This window comes from Podarcis vaucheri (genome assembly GCF_965113315.1).
Source record: "Podarcis vaucheri genome assembly, chromosome: 14".
Classification (NCBI taxonomy): domain Eukaryota; kingdom Metazoa; phylum Chordata; class Lepidosauria; order Squamata; family Lacertidae; genus Podarcis; species Podarcis vaucheri.
Genome location: NC_138752.1, coordinates 54,995,358 through 55,020,859, shown reverse-complemented (window position 1 = coordinate 55,020,859; position 25,502 = coordinate 54,995,358). Strand labels below are relative to the sequence as shown.

At 54.5% G+C, this 25,502-nt stretch overlaps 1 protein-coding gene across 1 annotated transcript; it reads right to left on the bottom strand.

Annotated features, from left to right (window-relative positions):
* Positions 1 to 1,032: 1,032 nt before the first annotated feature.
* LOC309519227 (uncharacterized protein) lies at positions 1,033 to 24,716 on the bottom strand (the record flags this gene model as incomplete). Its single annotated transcript, XM_082199997.1, has 7 exons — positions 1,033 to 1,673; positions 2,228 to 2,731; positions 8,750 to 8,917; positions 10,596 to 10,707; positions 12,669 to 12,821; positions 14,707 to 14,754; positions 24,107 to 24,716. 7 exons carry the CDS (start codon positions 24,714 to 24,716, stop codon positions 1,265 to 1,267), a joined length of 2,004 nt encoding a protein of 667 aa, XP_082056123.1. The 3' UTR covers positions 1,033 to 1,264.
* Positions 24,717 to 25,502: the final 786 nt, after the last annotated feature.

The following is a 25,502-nucleotide window of genomic DNA, read 5'->3' as shown; positions in this document are numbered from 1 at the left end:
CTGAGGGCACCCAACCCTCCATCGTGAGGCCATGGCAACTTTTTGCAGCCGGTTTTTCCAGTAGCTCCCTCTGCCTCCTGCAGTGCCAATGGGAGGGGGCCCAGAGCCTGGCCAAGGTGGGAGGGCAGCCTTCCTGGAGGAAGGAGGAGTCTTTAAAGGGCTCAGCTGCCCTGGTGGCCATTTTTGCCCAGGGGGGTCTAGGCGAGATGAAAAGGAGCCTCGTTTCCTAGTAAGTCTTCTTTGTGGGATTCTGCCCCACTTGCCATCCTTCCATCCCCTTCCCACAAGGGGAAGAAAAGCAGGGCTGCCTTCCCCTCATCTCCGGGGGGGGGGGAGCACAAGACCCCTCTCATCAGCAGAGGCAAGCATGGAGCAGCGCTGGCCCCCCGCCTCCCCCCCCGCCCCCGGCAGGCAGCATTGGGGGAAATGAATCAGGCTGACATTTCTATTAGCCAGCAGCGAGGAGGATGCGTGAAGGAGGAGGCTGGCTCTGGCCAGGATTATTTATCCCAGTTAGGGCTGTCAGGAAAGCGAAATGGTAGTCAGTCAGCCATGGCCAGAGGACGGGCATTGCCCCCCCCCCCAGCACTGGCTCTCACACACATCCTTCCCCCCAAGTCGGTGGCCTTTGCGGCAGAAGAAGTAGAGGTTCTCTTGGTGCTTTGAGCCATCCCACCTTTCCCGAGGGCACACAAACCCAGCAGGTCATGTTTGGCTGCCCCTTAATCCCCTCCCCAAGTGCCTCTCGTGTAAGACTTGGAGGCCGAGTTGGTGGCGCAGGCCGTGATCTGTAAGTGCCGACAGCCAGCTATGGCAGGGAAGACCAGAGAGAAGGGGGCCAGATACATGGCTGGCCAAGGCCATGGCCCCCTCTTACGGCCCACCACAGGAGAGACTTGCCCCAAAGAAGGGGTCAACATCTGCCAAAGCTTCCCCCACAGCAGGACACGCCATCGCCTGGAAGCAGCTGCACAGAGGATGGAATCCCTAAACCTTGACCAAATATCAGCGGCACAGGAAGCAGGAGGCAACTTTTTAAAAAACAAAACCAGCAATATTTAATACATCTCTGTCGTCTTCTTTTTTAAAAAAGCTATGAATGAATATATGCTGTGTTCTGCAGACTCAGGGTTGTCCCAAGCCAGTCCCCCTGCTTCTCCCCAGGCCTCTAGCGGTGGCAGGGGCCGGGGGTGGGAAAGGGCCGAGGATGGGGCCAGAGTCACCCCCCCCCCCGGCCTGCTGTCCCCGGGGGGCTTGGGCCTTCCTACACGCCCAGCTGTGTCCTCTCCCGCAGGGCCTGGCTGCTCATCCCGGGGAAGATGCTCTGCAGGATGTCGCAGTAGACCGTGTAGAGCTCCGGGTCCATTTGGGGTCTGGGGAGGGTCCTGGAGTTGCAGGCCTGGTCGGCCGCCGCCAAGTGCTGCAGCAGGTAGACGTCGCTGAAGAGCAGCGCCAGGATCTTGTGGGCGGCCTTGCAGGGGTCCTTTTCGGACTGCACCAGCGCCTTCAGCTCCGTCAGGGTGTAGCCGTTGTAGCGCTTGCTCTCCTCGGCCAGCGGCTGCACCGTCTCCCCGATGTGCCGGACCTTCCAGCGCAGGCACTTCAGCTCTTCCCGGACCTCCTGCAGCTCTTGCTCCACCGCCAGCAGCTCCTGACGGGTCACCAGGCCTCTGCTGGGAAGAGAGAAGGGAGGGGTGGGCATCATGCGCTGAGCAGCCCCTCCCTCTGCCAGCACTGCTTGCGCCCCTTTCGTGCCACCTGCTGGGAGAGGGATGGGAAGTGCCTTTGTGCTGGCCACAGAGGCGGTGCGCACGGCAAGAAAACATTCCTTGCACACCATGGGCATTTCATGCGCCACACATCCCAGGGGAGGGGGCACCCCATTCAACTCTCTTTTAGGTCTGCAGGACAACAGCGTCACAGACACACAACACTTCCCCTTGCCACATTTTTCTAAAGCGGTGCCTGGGACCATACAGAGAGCCTCTTGCCGTTGCCATGGCTGAACTCTGACACTGCAGCCCAGTAGGAAGAGGCAGGTGTTGGCACCCAGCAAGAGCCCCAAGATGGCACCTTGGCTGCTTCCTGGATGAATGAGGCGGAACAGCTCCCTCCTTGGCACTACCGTGGGACTCATTCCTACAGGGCTGAGCAGAGAGGCTCTCGCAATCCCCGGTGCAGAATGAGGCCGCCTTTTGGCCGCAGGCCCCTCACACAACCCACAAACCTCTTCAAGTCCTCCTCTTCCTGAGCTGCTCTCACGTCCTCTTCTGCCAGCTTCACATGCCCAAGAGGCTGGGCACGCATCTGCCTTGCCAGCTGGTTTCCTGATGCCGCGGCCAGGAACTCTCGGCTCACAGGAGGATTGCCATGGCGAGGCAGCCGGGCTCTGCGCATCATGTTCTCTGGCACCAGGTTGGGCCTCGGGGGGGCTGGGTGGGACGCCAGCCTTGAGGGGGGGCCAGGGGCCAGGGGCCCAGGTCCCACTGCCGACACCCCCGCCTGCGCACTTGGATTCAGGCGGCCATGCTCAGCAGTCCCTCGAGCGGCGTCTGGGGCCGCATCCAGATGCCTGGCTTCAGGAGAGGCGAGGCGGCTGCTGGGCTCCGACGAAAGCGGGGAAGAATTGGTGGTGCTGGTGGGAGAGCTGGACGGGGCCTGCGAGGCGCTTCTCTGCCCATCGTGGCTCCTGGCGTTTCGCTGCGGCTTCAGAGCTGAGTGTTGTGCAGCCCTGCAAGAGACCGAGAGTGTTCACTCCCCCTCCTGGCCGGCACATTTCAGGTCCCGTGAGCAAAGGCCACAGCTGCTCCAAATGCATGCATCTCTCCCCACTCAAAGACAAATTGGGGGGGGGAGTTTGCAATAAGAATTTTGGGGGCAGGTGGAGGCAAAGGGCTTGCATGCCTTTTCTCCTTCTCACCCAAAAAAGGGGGGTCTGTGGGGGTCTTTTGCACAGCAGTTCCCTCCTGAACCTGCCAGGGGCTGAATCCCCAGAACTGGAAGGGCACCAGAGGGTGCTTGTAGTGGGAGGCAGAAATTCCCCCTGGGATCCTGGCCACAGTAAGCAGACCAACCACAACAGACTTGAGTGCCCACAGGCTTGGAGGGGGGGCTCCTGCTGTCTGCTTCCTCCATGACCATTGGGCAAAGGGCTCAAGCTGGCAGGATGGCATTGCCCATCCCACCTGCTGTGACTCAGCCAAGGGCTGCTGGCTGTCCCGGGTGCAAGTTCTGCTTAGGGGCTCCTTCGGGGAGCAGGGAGCCCAGCTGGCCTGGGCAGACTCTGCAGGGAGCCAGCCCCTCTTCCAGTTGCGCCTTCAGCAGAAGACTTTGCTTGGCCCTCTCTTGCCAGCAGCAGGGTCTGCCCAAAACGCAGCCAGCCTCCCTTGCAGCCAGAGATTCCTTCAAGCCGGACGTGCGCCTCCTCCCATCTTGTGCCCCCAAGGCGACTCAGAGAAGCACTGTGGCAATCAGAGCGTCCATGCACAAGCAGAGGCAGAAAGGCAGGATCCAGTCTACACTGGGGGGAAAGGATGGCAGGGCTGCAGCAAACGGCCTCAATTGCCCAGAGGAAGCGGCCTGTGCCTGGGCAACCTAGCTCATTGTGGTCCACACTGACAGGCAGCAGCAATCCAGGGTTTCAGGCAGGGCTCTGCCCCAGGTGTGATGAGATGCTGCCAGGGATCAGGGCTGGGACTTCCTGGGTGTACAGCAGCTGCTGTCCCCCCTGGGCTATAGCCCTGGCCGAGGCAAAGCCCAGATGCAACAGGAGGTGGGAGAGAGAGGGGGGGCTCCTGGAAAAGCAGCAACATTCGGCTCCTCTCCTCGAAATCTCTCCGTTCCAGCTGGTCCTTTACAAAAGCTCTGTTGCCAAGAAGCAGCACGCAGTTTTCCTTTCCCCCTCCTCCCTCCCAACCCCTTTTCCTCTGCTGTTGTGTCTTTTAGACTGTGAGCTCAAACGCAGGGACTGCCTTATCACTGGCCTTTGAAAGCCGCTCTGGGAAAGCGAGATAAAGACGCTTTAAATGAACAAGGAACAAGTCCCTGTCACACAGACATGGTAAATGTGGCAGAAAGGACCGTCTTGGCTGGATCCCTTTTGTCCGGGAAGGTTATAGGAAGGCAGCTTGATTCCAGGTGAGTCAGGCATGCACAGTCCCGCCCCCCCCCCAAACACACAGCTCAAAGAGCAGCCACAGAATCAAAGTGCCAAGTCAGAGGAGCAACACAGCCCATCACAGAACCACGGAATGAAAGGGTTGGAAGGGACCTCCAAGGATCATCTAGTCAGCTAGGGAATCCCTGAGCGATGGCCATCCAACATGGTCACTCAGGTGAAGAACTTCGGGTCTCTGGGTGTGGTTTTTTTTGGGGGGGGGTCAGCTGCATACTGATAAATTCAGTTTGGGCAACGGAAGCTGATTGGGAGTTGTTGTGCAAGAACCCCACATCCCCAAAAGATCAGAAAAGGCAAGTGACTGGAAAACTGGGCTAACTCTGGAAAGTGTGGTGTAAATAATAAGCAATCAGTAAATAAGAGCTGGCAGCCCCCTTCTCTGTCTTTGCCCACAGGGACACCACCTGGTCCCTGGAGATCAGTGAAGCAGACAAAGCAGAACTCAAATGGTACAGAGAAGAAGATGCCCACCCCGTCCACGTGGGGGTGCCAGCATTTTGGGTGGGGGGCGTGTGTCTGGTCACACCAGGCCTGGGCTGATCATCTCCCCGTGGCACTGGAGGGCAGCAGAGGAAAGGGCAGGGGTGGCATTGGCTCCCCCAGCGCTGGGCCCTGGCTCAGGCGGCTTCCACGGCCGGGCAGAGCTGGCACCTGCCTCTTGGCCCAGCCGTGAGGTTCCGCCAGAAGCAGGAAACCTTTGAGTGCCAGGTGCCCTCGGGGAACGGAAGAGGCACCAGGGAGAGTTCTGGATTTAGACAGCCCTTCGGCCCAAGAGGCTCTTCTGAAATCCACAAAACGCTACTCTGAAGCGCAACTCGCACCCCTTTACTAAATCACCCAGCAAGACACACGGCGGCATGCCAAACGGGATTTCCACAGCCCACGAAGTCGACACAGAAGCATCAAGCAATCAGGCACCTCTGCCACTGGTTCAGAAATGAGCCCAGCCCATTTTGCTACTGGTGGGAGTCCAATTGGGGAGGTGAGAGGGGCAGGCCTGGTTGGAAGCCCTCCAGTCATCCCTCTCAGGCCCCTCTCAGGATTAATGCAAGGGCAAAGGGGTGCAGGGAGGGGCGTCAATGACATGAGGAGAGTCGCCTGGTCAAAAAACAGGAGTGGCCACCGGTGCAACCCTTTTGGCCATGAGAACCACCTTCCACCATGCAAAATTGCTCACCAGTCGGAAGGCGAGCTATTGGTGGGCTGAGCCAAAGAAGCTTTGCAAAACCTGAGCTGTGAGATCCTTTGCAAATTAAGGCGCACTTTGCTAAACCTCAGCTGCGTGAGAGAGCCATGCTGGGCAATTCCTTGTTCCCCATGCGAGCTAAGCAGGTGGAGCCCGAACGACAAATGCAGCAGGACAAGACAGATGCAGCTACTGGAACGCAGCGGCCCCCCCCTTTGGCTTTCAGTGACATGAAGACAAACACAGATGGTTTCCCCACCACACACACAACAGTGAGGCTTGGGCCACTTTGCCTGCCCCTTGAAGCAAGGCTGACATCACAGAAGGCGAGGCTTCCATGCCCAGAGAGAGAGGGTGGGGTCAGGAATTGGGGGTGGGGCGCCCCTCCAAAAGAGCCAAGAGGAAGGGGGTTGTGTAGCCTCGGACATTGAGGCCCTCGGCAGTCTGTGCCACCCCACATCCTGCCCCCCTGCGCCAGGCCTGCTGCCCCGGAGAGCCGCCATGCAAGACAGACAGCGAGCCAGAGACAGGCGGCACTTACTATTGGAGGAGTAGCCATGGAGGCATGCTAGCCTCACGTCCCCAGTCTCACCTCTTTCCTCCTCCAGCCTGGAAAAGAGAACATACAAGTCGCACCTTGAGCAGGAGCCGACTCCCCCGCTGGATCGGGGCCCGGGAGGAGCCCAGTCGCCTCCACAGCCAAAGCCGCAGGAAACACCGCGACACAGTCAGGCCCCTGGGTCCATCTGGCCCAGCAGTGCCCACACTGACTGGCAGCAGCGCCTCTCCAGGGTTGCAGAGCTACAGCCAGATGCCTCCTCCTCCTTCCTCACACACAAAGCAAAGGCTGGGGGGGTCAGGAAGAGGGGGGCACTGTTCCCACCTCTCTGTCTTCAAAAGGGTGTGGCCTGGGGGTGCAGCCACTCCAGAACTGAACCCCCACAGCAACCCCCGCCCTGCCCTGCCCTGCCCACGGCTGCAGGATCCCAGAAGATCAGATGAGATCACCTTACCCATATCCCCCCCCCCATGAGGAATGGACCCTGCTACAAGGAACACACAACCCTTTGCTTTTGTAAGAACTCGGACCACACTCTGCCTAGTGAGGTCCAGCAGGATGCCTGTAGGACACTGCTGCAAGAGAAAGAGGCCAAGAAGGACTTTTGCAGGGAAATGTCACCAGGATTGGGGATGCTCCCCTGCAATTCCTTTCCGGCTTCGTTCCCAGGGACAAGCCCTGATTCTCTGCAGCCCACCAGCTCACGCTGGTCAACCAGGAAGAGCCACAGGAAAGGCCTCTTTCAACCCTGGCCATGGTTCCCTTAATCACCTTCGTTTTGTTATAAGAATTCTAAGGTCTCCACTAGAGAACAAATGCTCATAAATGTACAAGGCAAACGCACATACAGAAGTATATACTCCACGTGTCTGAAATAGTACAGGAGAGCAATCCTGAAGCCATTTTGACTCTCCCAAATTGACCTCAGATATTTCTCTGCAAGGAGGAAGAAAATGGGGAAAGCTTTCCAATGGTCTTTGGACTGTAAGGGCTTACACCTCCCTGCACATACAGTCTGGCAAGTATCTGTTAAGCTGAGCACACTATCAATATGTGTAGGAGATTCAGGAACTAAAGTACTGACCATCTCCAAGGAATGGCCAGGAATGGCCAGGCTACCCAGAACATGCAATCATGATCAGGTCTCCTGGCAGACTGGAGAGAACCAACACTCTCAAATTTCTACTGGATGTATGTATGATGTTTGGAGGGTGGTCTTGGGCTACAGGGTGGGCAATTTCAAAAGTCTTTATAGAGGCTGGAGCACCATTGTTCTGGGTCTCTCTTGCCTCCTTGCAAGGAGGGAGGGAACTCTACTGCAACAGAAAAATAAAGACCTGCCTTGCTTTCACTGCCTCCTGCCTCCATCCATCCATCTCATCGCAGTCCCTTGGGGAGCTGGGCAGCAAAAGCCAACCACCCCTAATTTCCTATATCTGTTTGCAAGCCCCGTCCATCTTCAGAAGGCAGGCCAAGCCCTTGAGTTACCAGCAAGAAAGGGAGGGGGAGAGCAGGGAAATATCCCATTGTGCAACCAGCTGTCCCTGTTGCAAAGCCCCTGCGCTTGACCATCAACATGCCCAGAGCAAGGCGGGAAAAGGAAAGCTGCTCTCTTCCCAACATTAGCATTGCTGTCACTTAAATGGGGGAAAAAACAGAACTGCATGGCTTTTGGACAGCAAACATTAAAATACAGGACTCTTCCCTTCCTGTCGTTGCTTCCTGGCTGGGGTGTAGGTCAGTGGGGGAAATATTCTGCTCATATCTTTGCAAGAGAGATTTTGAGAAGCTGGAATCTGCCAGGCGACCCCAAAGCTCTCCCAGCCGGAGGAACCCCAGGCAACGCTTTGCCCACCTTCTTCCAGGCACAGAAGCTGCCTCCTGACTGCTCCCTGCCCCAGTCAAAAGGGGGGAAGCCCCAGGGCCCAGGCGGGGGAGAGTGGCACCTTCAGGAGGTTCATGATCACTCCGACTTGGTGCATCAGGGATGGTTTTGATGGCTGCTGCCTCCTCACCCACCTGCTGCCTCCTGCTGCCACCTAAGCCAACACAAGCCGGGCCTTCCCAAGGCGAGCAGGAAAGAGTCACCGCAGTGGCCCCTCTTCTCTCCCCACCTCCCTTTGCAAGCTTCGAATCACAGCGTCACAGAGCTAAGTTCATTCCCAACAGATCTTGCACCAAACTCCTTCCGTTCCAGCCAGCCATTGCCTTCAGACGAGCTTCAGACAGCCAAATTCATTCATTCCACCCAAATGTCACTTTCAGTAACCCAGATCATATTCTCCAGATAGATTACAAACCCAGAAATTGTTGGGGGGCCCGGGTAAAGATTTGGGGGCCCCCACCGCGCTGGCCAACCAATGGCAACGTCCTAGTGGGTGAAGGTGAGCAAGAGTCAAGCCTTTCGAGGAGTCAAGAAAGAGACAGAGAGCGCCCTAATCTGCAGGTTGCCATCTGATTGGATTTGATCCTGATCTCATTTTAGGATGTGTTTCAATTGATTGCCTGATTTTATGTTGATGTGTTATACATTTGATGTTAGCTGTTCTGAGCCCGGTTTTGGCCAGGGAGGGCGGGGTATAAATAATAATAATAATAATTGTTGTTGTTGTTGTTAGCATTTCCTCTCCCATCGAAAGGAAGCTGCGCCTTGCTCAGAGGAAAGGAGGAGCCCCCTGGTCGGGGCACCACCCACCCAGAGGGATCCTTGCCCTCTGCATGCCCACCCTGCCTCCCCAAGGAGGAGCAGGCGTGATGCTGGCTGGACTCCTCCTCCCTGCCCCACAGCCCCCTTCCCACCCTGCCCTCCCAGGCCAATCCCACTGACCTTCCGTGGAAGTAGGTGATGGGCTCGTGGTCCGCGTAGGCGGCCTCTTCGGGGAAGCCCTGCTCAAAGACTTTGCGCTTGTGGCGGAACTCAATGACCGTCTTGGTGTAGGAGTTCAAGGTGGTGACGGAGGCAGCCATGCAGCAGGTGAAGGAGCCCCAGGCCAGGCTGCAGAGAGAGGGGGGGGAGAAGGGAGAAAGGGGGCTGGGTGGCAGACCCAGGACCAGGACCCCCCGCCCCCAGCAAGGCCTCTCTCTGGTAGAAGAAGAGGAATTTGGATTTGATATCCTGCTTTATCACTACCCAAAGCGGCTAACATTCTCCTTTCCCTTCCTCCCCCACAAGAAACACTCTGTGAGGTGAGTGGGGCTGAGAGACTTCAGAGAAGTGTGACTAGCCCAAGGTCACCCAGCAGCTGCATGTGGAGGAGCAGAGACGCGAACCCAGTTCCCCAGATTACGAGTCTACCGCTCTTAACCACTACACCACACTGGCACTGGGTCCCAAGGTGGCACAGGGACCATCCTGGACATTCACTCATTCATATTTATATATTTATGTCAGGTTCCTACTGGAAGACCAGACAAACACTAGAACATTAGCAGTGACGAAGTTTTTATCGGTGGCTGCAAGAACCAATGATCTCTATCTTTAAGTCTGAACAAAATGCTTGTTTAACCTGGAGGCAGGCTGTCTGAATTGTACATTGCGTTGTAACAATTTGTTGGGTCTATGGACCGTAATAAAGATTGATTGATTGATTGATTGATTGATTGAATTTGCATTTCACCTTTCCACCAAACGGTGCTCAAGGTGGCTCATAGCAATCAAACAAATATAATAAGGGGTCAATCGAGTCAAAGGTATAAAAAGGAAGGGGATTGTTTTGAAATATATCTATTCAAGCAACGGTGTCCAAGGGGGGGGGGTGGAATTAAGAGGTGCTGAAAATAAACTTCACAAAAAGGGAGAAATTAGTCAGGGAAGAACTATTCTTTTTAACGACAATAAATATAGTGGAAAACAACTCTGTATAGAGAAAAGGAAGCATGACGAAGCCGTAAGGAGGTGCGGGGTGTGTGCGTGTGTGCGTGTGTGTGAAGTCAGCCTGGAGAAAAAGAAATTTATGGTGGGAAATGTTTTGTTGGTGACTGGTATAGTATTTTGAAAAGCAAAATGCAATGTATGTAAGAATGAATATAGTATATATAACTAATGGGAATGGAAGAAGATATTTGCTTATGTATATGTAATTGTGAAAATGCAATAGTTATTATTATTACAGTTAAAACAGCCATAGGACATCAAGGAAAGAATATTAAAACAGGAAAGTAAAATCTTAATTAAATGACCTTTGGGGGCACAGCCCCCCCCCCAGCTCAAGGCGAGGCGCAACAAAGCACCGCCCAGGCACATTTCCCCCTCCCGGCAGCAGATGTCCAGGACTGAGCTCCTTCCTTAGACCCAGACTCTTGGCTCAGGAGAGGCACCTCACGCCTTGTTCTGCGCCAGAAGCAGCCTCTCTTCTTCACGCTTGCCCTGTCCTTCCACCCTGGGGGATGCAAAAGAGGAAGGGATGCCCACGGACCCCTCCCCTGCAATTCCAGAGGTGCCAGGAGGCCTGCGGGACTCCAGGAGACTGACAGGAGCCCAGACAAGGCAGCCTGATCCTTGGCCATGGCTGAATAATGGAGTTGGGGTGGGGGAGAGAAAGGTCTCTGCCTGCAGAAGCCTCCTGTGCTTTGCTCTCCTGATAACCCGTCACTGGGCCAGCAGAGTCCTCTGTTTCCAAGAGGGGCCCCCATGAGGGTCCCCCCCCGCAGAGTCTTCAGCCGCTCAGTCTCACCAGAAGGACCAGCCGTAGTCCCACGAGTGCGGCCTCCAGTCTTCCGGGCCGAGGCTGACCGTCACCTGGAACACCTGGGTGTACATCATGTGAGCCACCATTCCCAAGAGCCCTGCGAGGAGACACATGCGGGGTGCGAAACACAAGAGCAGTCAAGCGCAACATTCCTGGAGTGAACATGTTTACACATGAGGAGGAGTGTTTGTCCAGCCAGCAGGTCAACTTCCTGTTTCCTTCTGGGCTGGGACAGACTTCCTCTGCATGGGACTAGAGGTGGGTGTGGCCTCACCTGTGCAGGTAACGATAAAAGCACAGGGCAGGGCAGCCATCTCTCTCTCTCTTTGACTACCTGCATCAAAGAAGCAACATCTGCTTAGCCAAAGATGCTCTCCTGGCCTCCAGCCCAGAGAGGACAAAGGGACTGCCACCTTATGAGATAGTTTGCAGGTGTATGTTACTTTTCTAAGCTAAGTCTGCCTTCTGGGATCCGACTGTGAACAGAATGTGAGTAAACTCTTTTTATACTTTTATAGAAGACTGTGTCGTGTCTTATCTTTTATGAGGGAATAAGGGGGGAAATACCAGAACAGTTATTACTGAGGCTTTAGCGAGCCTGAGCAAACGCATCGGCTGTGAGTTCAAAAGGGGGAATGTTACTCTGCTAAATTGTGAACTTGTTAACACAAGTTGGAAAGGCTATAATCAAACAATATATCCTCTCCTGCATCCCTGAACATTCCCACAACACAGACCCAAAGGTTTGCCTCGCTGGGACAGGGGAGACCCTGAGGCTGTCTTGGAGCCAGGCCACCATCGATCCCAGCAACTGTGGGGCAAGCTCCCCATCCCCGGAGACCCACTGGAGATGCTGCCAGGGACGAAGGGGGGGTACAGGGAACCAGGCAGAGGGCCTTCTCGGTGTTGGCGCCCGCCCTGTGGAATTCCCTCCCATCGGATGTCAAGGAGCAAAGGAACTATCTGGCTTTTAGAAGACATCCGAAGGCAGCCCTGTTTAGGGAAGCTTTGTAAGGCTTAAGGTTTTATGCTTTTATATATGTTGGGAGCCGCCCAGAGTGGCTGGGGCAACCCAGTCAGATGGGCAGGGTACAAATAATAAATTATTATCATCACTATTATTTGTGAGCGAGAAGTTCTGGGTTCAACGCCCCGTGTGGCCAGGCAGTGAAAGTGTCCTCTGCCGAAGGTCGGCACGGAATGCAGTGGCCCAAGGGGGCTCCAGCTCAGAGCAAGACAGCCTCCGATCTGGGAGAGGAAAGAAATGGTCTTCACTGATGACCCCAGCCTCAAAAACAAACCATTCCAGCTCAACCAAGGGGCTGTTTTCTTTTGTCTTTTTTAATTTAATTTAATTTTTTTGTCATTGTGTGTCCATTTTATTAGTATTTTCCACACAACAACACAAAACATATCAAAAAATAACAATATACAAAACACAAAAACCAACATTAAAAAACAAATCCATATCTTGCAAGTTAATAATATAAACACTAAAAAGAAAAACAAACATTGACTTCCACCAACCCCACAGCACCTCCTTTATCTCTCATTGTGTCTGCCTGTTTTCCTGATCATCTCTATCCTAGCATCTAGATATAAATCCCTCTTTCTTATCCTTTCACTTCCCAAGGTTGTTCCAGACTCAGCCAGATTTCTGTCCTCAAACCTTGGCTTTTGAGGTATTCATTTAGGCACTCCCATTCTTTTTTTTACTTCACTTTTGGTTTTTGTCTTATTATGTCTGTCAATTTGGCTAATTCTAAGTATTCTGAAAGCTTGCATAGCCACTCTCCCCTAGTGGGTAACTGATTCCCTTTCCAGTACGTAGCCACCAGGATTCTTGCTGCAGACGTCGCATGTAGGAAAAGTTTAGTTTTGTCTTTTGGAATATCATCATTTAAAATTCCTAAAAGGAATGCCTCTGGCCTTTTACTATATGATATTCTTAGTATTTTCTTTATTTCTTCCATGACCAAGTAGCTGTTTTCACCTCGCTGCAGTGCAAGGAGTGCAGCTACTTCCCGGAATATTTCCTGGGCTTGCGCAGGGACCTACCTGAGAGGACCGTGAAGACGGCGGCGAAAGCGTTGAGTTTGAGCCCGTCAATCACGTTGTTGGAGTGGATGAGCTCAAGGCACATGAGGCTGAAACCGATGACCAACAAAGCGATGTAGAGCACTTCTGACACCACGGACAGCCACAAGACTCCTGCAAGCACACAAGGGACACCGTCAGCACCGGGAGGGAGCTCTCTCAGATCAGAGGGGCTGGGGCAGGGCAAGCTTGAGCTGCGGCTCCTGCACTGCAAGGGGTTGGGCTAGATGACCTTCGGGGGGTCCCTTCCGACTTGACAATTCTATGATCCTAAGCTGAGCAAGGGAGTTTCCAGCTGAGCTGCTGCTGGGTTGATTCCAAGCTCCCAGAACCATGGATCTGTCCTCAGCCGCCTTTCGAGGCAAAGAGAAGCAAGCGTTTTCTGGGAAGGGGCCACCGGGATGGGGTGGGGGTTCATTTCATAGCCCACTGGCAGCTGGTAGTGATCATATTCCTTCATTTGGCCCCAGCCCTCCCTCCCTCCCTCCCTCCCTCCCTCCCTGGCCATGACAAGCCCACTAGTCCTCAGAGTTCACTGCCTGCCTCGGGAAATGCAAAGTGTTATTTGTTTAGGAAATTTATGTCCTGCCTTCCCCCTGAATAGTCCTCATGCGGACTTACCAAAAAAAGAGAAAAGCAACAAAAGAAATACCCTCTAAAATCAGCATCCAAAAAATAAATACAAAGAAAGCAGCACGATTAAAAACCACAGCACCACTAATGAGAAGGAATGCATAATTAAGAGGTAAAGATGGATGATTGTCAGAGAAGCTGAAGGAAGTCTAAAAAGAAAGAATTTGTTAAAAACTAGAAAAAAATTGTATATTTGTGTTGTAAATCAATAAAAATTATTTTAAAAAATAAAAAAATAAAACCACAGCACAAGCGGAGAGGGCAGATTTCACCAAGTGCCTAAAATCACCCTTTTTATTTAGTGAGCACCATCAGTGTTGGTGATGCTGAAACCAGGACAAGGTCTCAGCCTCGGGAAGCTTACAATCCAAAATTCAGCCCAATGGCAGTGGAAAGGGAAGGAGATGGGCAGGGAAGCAACGTGCGGCCGGTGGTCTCCATGACAGGTGCCGAGGCTTGAGCTATGCCAAGTGGAAGTCGGGCGTAAGGATGCACTGCACACCTTTGCCAGGGGAAAAAACCCCACAAGCGGGTGGGGGGGTTGCCACCTGCAGTCACCCATCTAAACCTGGGAGGGGGGCACAAAGAGGATGGGGGGGGCACAAAGACAGGCTCACAGGAGAAAAGGCAGCAGCAGCCCTTCGGGGACTCAGGCCAGCCCCAAACCTCCTGGTCCCCTCAATGTTTTCCCAGTGCCAGCAGCTGCCCTGTGCCACCCCCAATCTCTGGGGAGATCTGGAAAAGCAATGGAGAGGGACAATCAAGTAGGCTCTTTGCCACAAAGGAGGTGGGCTAGGAAGCCCCCGGCCCCTTTTGCAGCGCTGGAGGAAGGCAAGAGGCACCAAATGTGTGGCCTGGCAGGTGGAGTGGCAGCCAGGTGGCATCTCTGCAGGATCCGGGAGGAAGGGAGGGGGCCCCAAAGCAGAAGGAGCTATCAGGGCAAAGCCCAGGTGGGGCAAGACCCCCCCCCAAGCACGGGGCCCTGAGTCAACAGGTCAACCCTTTTAGAGGTCTGCAAAGCAGGGCTCTCGCGTTGCTCTGACCTTGCCACTTCCAGCACAGGCACAAAAGGGGCAAAAGAGTCGCCAGGGAACAGCCGTTCTGCCCCCCCCCCCCAGTTATGAACAGGCTCCCTCCCAGCGAAGGAAGCAAGGATACGCCTGTTGCTTACAGGCAAACCGAGGCAGGACAGCAGCCTTGGCAGGATTTCTCGGTTCAGCGGTGCTGATCTCACCATCAAAACACGGAGGGGGCGGGAATAAGAGACAGAGGCAGACAGACACGCTCCCTCCCTCCCTCCCTCCCTCCCCTGGCGCTGCCAATGTCACCTGCGCAAAGGTGACCCCGGCTGATGCGCATCTCTTACCTTTCTCGGAAGCTGGAGCAAGGTCAATGAAACTCCGGCATTTCTCACCTTGAAGAGAAGAGGAAAGGTTGGACAGGCAGGCAGAGGCAGGGTGGGCATGGCCACATCCCCAGCAAGGCTCCTCTCGCTCCTGCCCTCTCCCACAGCCCCCCAAACGGCTGCCCCTGGGAGGCCCCGTTCAGGCAGGAAGAGCGGCAGCTGGCCTTGGAAGCAGAGACAGGCCCCTGGGCTCCCTCTGGCTCTGCCCTGTCTACACTGGTGGGCAGCGGGGGCACCCCAGCCTTCCAGGCAGCCCGACCTGGAAATGCTGTTGGGGACTGAGCCTGGGGGTTCTGCATGCAGGGCAACTGCTCTGCCCCAGAGCCGCACGGGCCCTTTCTCCCAGCAGAGACCATTCTCCCAGGAAGGGGCAGCCGGGCCTGTCCTGCCCCTTCTGCCTGTCCACAGGGCCTCAGGCAGTGCTGCCCCACCTGAGAAATGGGTGGGTCCCCTGTTTTGCATGCAGAAGGTCCCCAGTCCAGTCGCCACCTCTGCATACTGGACAAGGGAAGGAGAGAGAGGGGAGGCTGGGAAGGGATTCATCCTGCACATGGGTGCTCTGGAGCTTCAGCTAAGAGGCTGCAGGGGGGGTGGCTTTTCCTGCCTGGGGCTGTGGCAAGTCCCTGGCTGCTCATCTTCAGCAAGATCTGACTCAGAAGCCCATGAGAGGAAGTTCTGAGGCTCTGTGCCAGCCTTCCTCAAGCTAGAGCTCTCCAGATTTGTTTGTTCATTTATACAGTTGCACACTGTGCCGGATTTACGTATAAGCTAAACAAGGTATAGCTTAGGGCTCCACTCTCTTGGGGGCCCCCAAAAAAATTTAAAGGGAAAAAACCTGGATGTACATTTCCAAAATAAAAAAGATAAAAAAACAAATAAAACCAACATACTGCAACAGTGTTTTGTGTTATGTAAGCTCCTGTGATGTCAGTAATGGGCCCTGCCTGCTAGCCTGCTCCCTAAAATATCCCTGGTTTGCTCCTTTCTATATATAGGGTGCCTACATTCTGCATGGACTGGTTGCAGGGCAACATGCACCAATGGCTTGAGATACCTATGAGGTCCATAAATTATCATATAATTCTATATTCAACATGAAAAACAGCATCAATTTGTTGTTGACAAAGGACAGCTGGAGATATAAAGGGCCCCATTACCTAAATCTGGCCCTGGTTGCACACCCCACTTATCATTAAACAAACAAATAACAACACAGTCTTAAAATACGACAAAGCAAGAGAATTATAAGCTCAAGAGCAATGGCACGGGGTTGGGTCATATCTCAGGGAAAGCCTGATAAGGGGGCTTTGAAAGCTCTGCACTATTTGGACCACAGCTCCCTTCTTTCCTTTCCAACAGGGCCCTGTAGGATGACAGGAAGAGCCGTTCAACAATGGGACAGTCTCCCTTGGAAGGTGGCAGACTCTCCTTCCTTGGAGGGTTTTAAGCGGAGTTTGTATGGCCCTCTGTCAGGGATGCTTGAGCTGAGATTCCTGTGTTGCAGGGGGGGGGTTGGACTGAATGACCCCGGGGGTCCCTTCCAATCCTATGACTCTGTGATTCTATGATGCTGGGGCTTCTGGGAGTCCAAAACACCTGGAGGAAGCAGGTTGGGCAAATCTGGCCAATGCCCTCGCCTCCTTCCAAGCCCTGGCAGCAGCACCCCTGAGGATTACGAGGATCGTGGCACGGCAAGGGGGAAGGGACTCCCAAGGGTCATGTAGTGGATGTAGTGATCAGATGGGATTACTATGAGGAATTATAAAATATGCATCAAGCCATTGTGTCCGCGATGAAAGCGTTGCGTTGACTGGGTTTGATTCATTGACAATAGTTTCTGATCGAATCCCACAGGCCTCTCCACCTCTGCCATTTGCTTTCTCTGCGCCTGACAGGCACGTATAAGCATTGTGGAACACAGGCCAGTTGCTTCATCAGGCATCCTGGGTCACAGAGATAGTAGGGAGCTTCTTTGATGAAGCTATTGTTAGTTTTGTTAATCTTAGGGCCAGGAAGAGGGTTCAGGAAGAGAGTTCACAAAGAGACAGTAAATACTACCCTTCCTTCCTTTCCTGCCTATTTATGACCTCCGGGTTTGCTGAATGCATTCCTCCTCTAGTCCTTTTATTTACTCTCAGATATGTCTGCATGCTCTGAGTAGTCTTTGTAGTTAACAGGATTTCTTCTGATCTGACGTTGTCCCATGTTTTTTGAAATGCTCAGAGGAAATCTGATTGGTTCTTACGAACACTGTGTAAAAAGTTCTTTTGTGCATAAAACGACCTGGGCCGAGGGGTGGACAGGAATTATTATTGGCACCTCCTCCCAGAGTCTTGCTGCTCAAGCCTTGTGTGTATTCTATTAATCAGAGTCCAATCCTCCCTTGTTTTGGGAACGCTACAATGTTGGGAAGCCAGAGCCCTCCCCCCCTTCATGCCAGGCTGCCCCACCTGAGCCAGCAAGAGAGCCCTGGCGCCAAAGGTCCCAGCGGGCAGGCTTTGCCACTCTCACTCTCCTCCTGGCAGCCCCTCACCAAGGGGGTCTTTCTGCTCCAGCCCCAAACACTCCACCCCCCCGGGATTCAGCTTCTTAATCACCAACACGGCACACAATGCAAGGTTGCATAACCATGAATAATTTTACATTGCTGAGTTATGTAACAATGGTATTTATGCAGCTATTAATAGCTTATACTATTCATAGTGTGCTAATAACAGTAATGTGTAGTGGATCTCTCTCTCTCTCTCCATCCACTTCCCCTAAAAATAAAAATGAAACCCTGGGAGGGGCATCATGTGTGCACATGAAAGGGTAGGGAAGAGCAGCCTATCCCCAAGTCCAAATCCTGTTGTGTTTTGCTGCTATAGCCCTATCCATCAGCTGGCAGAGAGGCAGGCAAAAGCTGAACCGCTAATGAAGGGTACCTATGCCAGTAATTAAGATCCATCCCCCCCCTTGCCTGAGCCACATCGCCACCCCACACACAACTGCTTCAACCATCTGGCAGAGGAAAGGCCAGGGGCGTTTTGAGAGGCCTCAGCAATACAGTCGTACCTTGGATCCCGAACGCCTTGCGAGTCGAACGTTTTGGCTCCCGAACGTCACAAACCCAGAAGTGAGTGTTCTGGTTTGCGAATGTTCTTTGGAACCTGAACGTCCGACGGGGCTTATGCGGATTCCAATTGGCGGCAGGAACTTCCTGCAGCCAATCGGAAGCCGCGCCTTGGTTTCTGAACGTTTTGGAAGTCAAACAGACTTCCGGAACAGATTCCGTTCGACTTCCAAGGTACCACAAATGGTTAAATGGCAGTCTCATTACAGCCCACGGAATCAGCTTCAGTTGCTGAAACAGCCGGAGGACACAGCTGGGCACCTGCAGGAGGGGAAGCAGGCCAGGTGCCCTCTAAATCCCTGCCCATCACAGCTGGCACAACCCAGGAGGCAGAGGCCAGCCAGGTGGGTCCAGAGAGTAGTTCATGCATGTGGGAGTTAAGCCCGCTGCCTTGATCAAAGGGGGAAATGGTGTGGCCTCTCTTGAAGAGCCCCTCTCTGTTTCCAGAGGATTTAGAAAACTGTCACCTGGTCTTGAATACTCCATTCTGGAGCAAAGTGACAGAGAGGGTGGTGGCACGACAGCTCCAAAGGCGCCCAGACCCAGATATGTCTAGACCCATGGCTTGCTGGGCCAGCATGACTAAACCACTTCTGGTGCAACTGGATCCTGTGACGGAAGCCAGAGCACACGGAAACGGCATTTACTTTCTTGCCGCAGTGGTACCTATTTATCTACTTGCACTGCTAGGTTGGCAGAAGCTGGGACAGAGCAATGGGAGCTGACCCCGTCGCAAGGATTCGAACTGCCAACCTTCTGATCAGCAAGCCCAAGAGGCTCAGTGGTTTAGACCACAGCGCCACCTGCATCCCCAACCAGAAAGTAGTCCTAGGGGACTAAGCACAGCCTGCCAGATCAGACCAAGGGACATTTGGTCCGGCATCCTGTTCTCACAGTGGGCAACGAAATGCTCATTAAGGGAAGCCTGCAAGTTGAAGATCAGCACAGGAACATTCTCCCCTCCTGCGGTTTCCATGCTCTCCCGACCAGAGCTGTCAACTTTTCCCTTTTCTTGCGAGGAATCCTATTCAGAATAAGGGAATTTCCCTTTAAAAAAGGGAAACGTTGACAGCCATGCTCCCGACTGAGCTACTCTCACTCACAAGGAACCTGAAAGCAAGCGGCTGGAACTGAACTTGGACTCAGCCTCCAAGTCTCATCGACCCGGCAAGACTCCAGCTCCTTCGTTAAAAGCTGCAGTGCTAATTCCCAGCTCAGTGGCCGCAGCAAAGGCTCAGCTCCACGCACAAAGGAAACGAATCACCCTGGAATGCCACGGGCCCTGATTTTTCTCGGCACCTTTTAAAGTGCCCCTGTGGCAAAAGGAAACCCACAGACTGCCATTCGGCTCACAGGAGTCGACCCCTAATAGCACAAGAGACACACAAAGAGAGAGGGGAGTCCAGGGCTGGGAATTAGCAGGGAAGGGATGGAGAGCAAGAACTCCCCGCCTTTTTCTAACAGCAAAAGTGTCAAGTTATTTCTGGACTTTCTTCACAACTGCTACAGATGCTACAGTCGTGAAGGCCGCTCCCTGCAAGGCCCTTTCCTCCTGGCCTAGGGGGCAAGACCCCCACGCACCAGCTCTGCTAAACAGGCTCCAGGGAGACCAGAGGGACATCGCTATGCCTGGCAACAAATCCTAATTATTGGATTATTCTGCCTCATCTTTTTGTGCCTGCCAAACAGCTGTGCCATGCTTGTAATATTTTATTCTCTTGTTAATTATTCTGTATTAAATGTGCATTTTATATTTGACTTCACTTGGCAATGTTTTCTTTTGAAATGTTGAAGATTTTGGGGGGGTTTTGTTAGCTTTGTTTGTGTTAAATATGTATTCTGTAGCTGACCTCCTTTGTAATGTTTTATTTTGAAATCTTTGAGATGGTATTTTGGTTTCCTGTTAATTGTGTTGCTTTGACTATGTGCTTTATATTTGACTTTCTTCAGAAACATTTGATTCTGCATTGTTTTGTTGATGTTTAATATGCTGTAAACTGCTTTGAGATTCTTAAAAATATAAAGCGGTATAGAAATGAAATAATAATAATAATAATAAAGATGCAAATGAGAGCATTTTGCAGCAGGCATGATGCATGTTTCAAAGCACTTCTCTCAAAAACCTTTCATTTCCACGGCTCTTTGAATGTGTCCCCCCCCTGTAGCCTTGCCCCATTGTTGTTGCTTTAATCCGAAAGCTACTGAGCCCCCTGCAGCCCCCACGCTTTTTAAAAGTGAAGTGTGTCAACAGACACCATGTCGATTTATTTGGGACCTTTGCAGGAGAACTGCCTCCTTTCCCTCTGACTGGGCCGCAATGCCTGCTGGCTCCCTGCTGATTCCGTTTACTGGGTCCCCAGACGATGACCAATTTAAGAGCCTTTCTTGGAGTTTCATCACATGCAGGCTTTCTGAAGGGCACTTGAGAAGCAGATCATCTTCCATCTTTCCCCCGCTGCCATGACCTCAGGCATCTGTGTTTCAGTGGCCCCTGCACCCCCAACCAGGCTTCCTCACCAAAAACTGTCCCACTGTGGCGGATTGGGGGGGGGTGAGACTTGACCTTTGACTTCAACCAGCAGCCCGGGAAGGTGACTTCCATGCCCCCCCCTCCACACAACAAAGTGCCATCACTCCCTCTTTGCTGCTGAGGATTTATTCCTGCTATTTTTGAGCATATTGTATAACTGATCTTCTTCTAAGCTTTTTAGATTTAATTTCAGACTTGGCAGGGTAGCTGGGCAGACGCACTGCCTTTTCCCAGTCACCAGAATTTGGAAAGAGTCGGTACTCCCCACCCTGGCAGGACTTCACGCTCTGCGTCCCCCCCCCCAACAGCAACCACTGCTCCCCTTGGCCCACGGTTGCAAGAGGGGGGGAGGAGAGTTGTGGGGTCCAGGGGGGCTGCAGCTCTTCTTCTGCTTACTTCCAGCACCTGCTTCTGGCTACGGCAGTGAAAACATCTTTGCAAAACAGACACAGATGGAGCGCGCAGGGCTGTTTTGGCACAAACAACAGGCACAGGCAAAACCAAGCCCTTTCCACACCAGGAGCCCACACACCCAGGGAGAAGCTGCGCAGTCGATGCGCTGAGCTGCAGGCCTCCCTCAAAGGTCTCCTCCGAGTCAAATTTAGACAAAGGCATGGAGGAGAGGGCTATCGAGGGCGACTGAGGCAGCGATTCTTCTGTATGCCTGTTGCTAGAAGCCGCGGGAGGAGAGAGTTGCTCCTGTGTTCGAATCCTGCTTGCTGGTTTTCCACAGGCACCTGGTTAGCCACTGTGAGAAGAGGATGCCGGACTAGAGGGGCCATGGGCCTGATCCTGCAGGCACTTCTTACGAGTGCATTTATGACCAACACTCCAGACTTCGGCAGGAAAAGCTCATAGCAACTCTTGAGACTGACGGTGGCTTTTAGAGTTTCAGAAATTTAAGTGGCTCAGATAAAGAGACTACCTGAGAGCCGCTGCTCAGAGTAAGCTCCAGCATCTGCAGGAGGCCCTGGGTCCCAATCCTTATGTTATAAGAACTCTAAGGTCCCAAACATAAAATAAATGTTCGTAAATGTACAAGGCAAACACATACATAAGTACCGGTATATAAACCACATATCTGAAATAGTACAGGAGAGTAATCCTGAAGCCATCCCTCAGTGACCTCAAATGTTCCTCTGCAGTAAGGGAGGCAACTCCCATCTTAAGAGTATATGTGTGTGTGGATATGGTGAGCCTGTGACCTGGATTCAGGAATTAAAATATTGACCATCACAAAAGAATGGCCAGGCTGCCCAGGTAAAGCAATCAGTGACCATTAACAGATATTCTGGCCAACAGGATTTCTGCTGCAGAGGCCCCCTTCTGTGATGTATGTATGATGTTCTTGGGGGGGGGGCGGTATTGGGCTACAGGGTGGCAATTTCAAAAGTCTATATAAGGGCTTGCGCACCATTGTTCGGGGTTCCTCCTCCCTCCTGCGTGGGGTGAGTGGGGGACCCTGTTGCAACAGCTTAATAAAGATCAGGCTTACTAACTGCTTTGCTTCTCAATGTTATCCCTCCCGATAGTGAACCCTCTTAAGGACTCTAGTCAGGCTCTTGGATACCCCATAAGGGAAAAGGAGCAGGTTTTTTCTATAGCACTTAGTACCCTGGGTAGCAGCAAAAAGTGCTGGAAGAGGCCCTCCTCCCCCTGCTGGAGACCCCAGAGAGCTGCTGCCCCTCTGAGGAGACAAGGCTGGACCGCCTGCTTCTAGCTACGCAAGCCCAGGGGACGATGGAGGGAGCTGGGGAGCTTTGCCCTGCTCAGGAACTGGGGGAATTATTCCCTCCCTGATGGCTGATGAATCAAAGCATTAACGCTGCTTATCTCGACTACGGTACAAGGTTTCCCCAGATACACACAGCTGATTATAAGAGAGCCACAGTTGAACACAGAGCTCAGCGCTCCAAGATGCCTGGGTCGCTTGGCAGCCCCACACCGCCTGAGTCTGCAGGGAGAGGCTTCAGTCCCCTCAAGCCGAGCAACTTCCAGGCCTCGGAGAAGCTGCGCAGCTCCCTGCAAGCTCAGCCCCGGTTGCGCCTTTGCTGGAAGGCTTGCGCAGCCCAGGGGAAGGATCCTGGCAGCTGAGTGGCAGAGCAAGTGCCCTGCAGGCAGAAGGTCCCTGCTAGCATCTCCGGGTGGGGCTGGGAGGGACTCCGGCCAGAATCCCTGGAGAGCAGCTGCCGGTCAGTGCAGACAGTGCTGAGCTGGGGGGGGGGGCAATGGTCTGGCTTCATAAGGCAGCTTCATATGTTCCATGTATGTTCTCTATAAAAAGGGGGGGTGCACGCAGCCATGGATTGCCCTGGTGAAGTTGTGGGGTGGTTTGAAGGAAGTGGGGGGAGATCCAAGCAAGAGCTTTGCTTGAGATACAAAGAGCAGCTGGCGGGGGTGTCGACTACTGTCTCAACCATGGCAGGCTTAAACTCTCCCACCTTCCCACTCCCCCCCCCCGCTCCCAAGCTGCCCGGGCTGCTGTTTAACTTCTTTTTCAAAAAACTACCACGCTGGCTTATTTCACCCACACAACTAGTTTGGCACTGATGTAACTTGCAGGTTTTTGGGGGTGTTTCTCGTGTAGAATCAAAAACAAAGTTGGGACTCCAGGACTTCATTGCCCAGCATGTTTTAAAGTGGGGGGGGGACCCTCAGACACACTTCTAAGAGAGCAGGTGAACTGCGCCATGCTTTGCTAGGAGACAGGAGGGCAGCCGCAGCTGGTTTGCGGGGGGCGGGCACGAAGCCGGGGTGTCCCAGGGGACCAGGAGAGCCTCCGGCTGCTCCATCCGTGGCTCGCAGCAAAGAGGGGGGCACAGCCCCTGGCAGGACTCAGCAAGCCCCATGAGGAGGCCGAGGGCTCATCCGTACTGCCATCTCACATGGACAGGAAACTCCCCGGACCTCCGTTGATTCTCGGCCGTCTTTCGGCTCCTTCAACCTGGGTTTTCTCATACCAGGGATATTCTGAGGCTACGAGAAAATCCGGGCCTCGGCAGAGGAAAGTGTGCGAAGGCAGGGATTTGGAGGAGAGCAGCCCGAGAGTCAGCGGAGGATACATGGAGGCCAGGGGGGCTTCTTCGCGGTCGCGATGAGCCCGGAGCCTCGAAGCACTTTGCCCTCGACCAAGAGCGCTGGAACGAGCCTCCTGCGCGGCGCAAGGAAGAGGGAGCCAAGGAAGGGGAAGGGGCGGGAGAGAACCCGCCGCCCTCGAGGGGGGCACGGGGCTGGGCTCCTGTGCTTGAGGCCGGTCCCCCTCCTCGCAGCCGGGGTGGGCCGGGGCCGCGGAGCGGGCAGAGGCCGCCTTGCCTGCTGCCTGCGACGCTGCCCGTGCCAACGCGCCATCCGCCGTCGCCACAGCAACGCCAGCAGATGCTGCAAGGCCGGGCAGACTTACCTGCGCGTAAGCGCCACTCAGCTACGGTGGGATTACTTCCGAGGAGGCCTCTGCTGCTGCAGCCCAAGCCTCCCTCGGGGTCCCAGGCAGACGGGCAGGGGGGCAGGCGCCCTCCCGCCCGGCCAGAAGTCCGACTCAGCCGGGCCCTGGCGAGCCCCCCCTCCCCACCGCGAACGGCGTCCCCTGCCGGCGGGGCACGAAGCCCGGGGCCTTGGGGAGGTGGCTGCGCGCGGTGCCCTGGTCCCGCCGCAGGCTTCTCCGCCCGGCAGGGACGAGGCGGTGCCCCCCGGCCCCCCCCCCCCGCCCCGCAGGGACTCACCGGGCGTGTTGATGTTCTCCTCGCACGAGTACCAGATGCCGGCGTGGAAGTACCTGAAGAGGAAGCGGTCGTCGCCCGTCTCCCAGCTGTAGTGCACCACGTTGGAGGCGGGCGGCGAGGAGCCGTTGCGCGCCGTCTCGTTGGCGGCGGCTTCGTAGCCGTAGTCGAGGCAGTTGGTGCGCTTGTGGGGCCCGCAGGTGGGCTTGGGCACCCGCTGCGTCCCTTCGCACCAGTGCGTCGTGCCGAAGGCCGTGGCCGAAAAAAGCAGCGCCAGCAGGTTGAGCCCCACGGCCAGCAGCGCCCGCGCCCGACGGCCCCCGACGGCCCCGCCGCGCCCCGACGGGGCCCCGCTCCCGCCCGCCGCCGCCGCTGCCGCCTTCATGCTCGCCCGCGCCACGCACCAGGCAGGCAGCGGCGCCGGCGGCGGAGGAGGAGGCCTGCCATGGCTAGGAGGGGGCGCGCGCCTCGGGCTCAGCCGGCGCGCCACTGGCCAGCCAACGCCGCCGCCGCCGCCGCCAGGGCCAGGGAGGCGCGCCCGCCCGGCGAGAGGGAGCCGCCCCGGAGGGAGGGCCTGGCACCGCCTCTCCCGCGCCGGGGGCGGCCCCTCCATCGCCAGCCAGGGACGCAAGGAGCGGGCTCCGCGGGGGAGGGAGGCCGGAGAGGAGGAGGCGGCGGGAGGCGGCTGCTAGGAACCGCGTGGCGGCGCGCGGTTCACTTTGGGAACTCGCTGCCGCAGGAGTGGCCAGCAAGTTGAGTGGCTTTAGAAGAGGATGGCGTGGGACCAAGTCATGGAGGAGGAAAGGGCGACTGATGGCTAATAGCCGGGATGGCTCGGCTCTGCCTTCGTGGCTGGAGGCAGCAATGCCGGTTGCTAGACTCGGCTAGTATCCCCCATCTTTTGTTCGTGCAGCTGGCTCTTCCTGCCTAAGTGCGGGACCTTACAGTTGTCCCCATGGAAACTCATTTGTGTTCGTCGGGGCCCAGTTCTCCAGTCTGTGAAGGTCGGTCTTCCCGCAGCATTAGGTACCCCTCCCAGTTTGGTGTCATCTGCACATTTGCAGCCTCTCACTTCCTTCGTCCAAATAAAAAAATTCCTTCCAGTAGCACCTTAAAGACCAACTAAGTTAGTTCTTGGTATGAGCTTTCGTGTGCATGCACACTTCTTCAGATTCCTTCGTCCAAGTCATTGATAGAGATGCTGAACAACAAGGGGCCCAGGACAGACCCCTACGCCCCCCGCCCCGCCTTCTCACTTTCCCCCAGGCTGATGAGGAACCATTAGGGAGCAGTCTTTGGATTCCAGCTACAAATAAATCCACCTAACAATTACCTCATCCAGCCCACATTATATTACTTGTTAACAACAAGTGGGTTTTTTTTTTTTAAAAGTATGCAT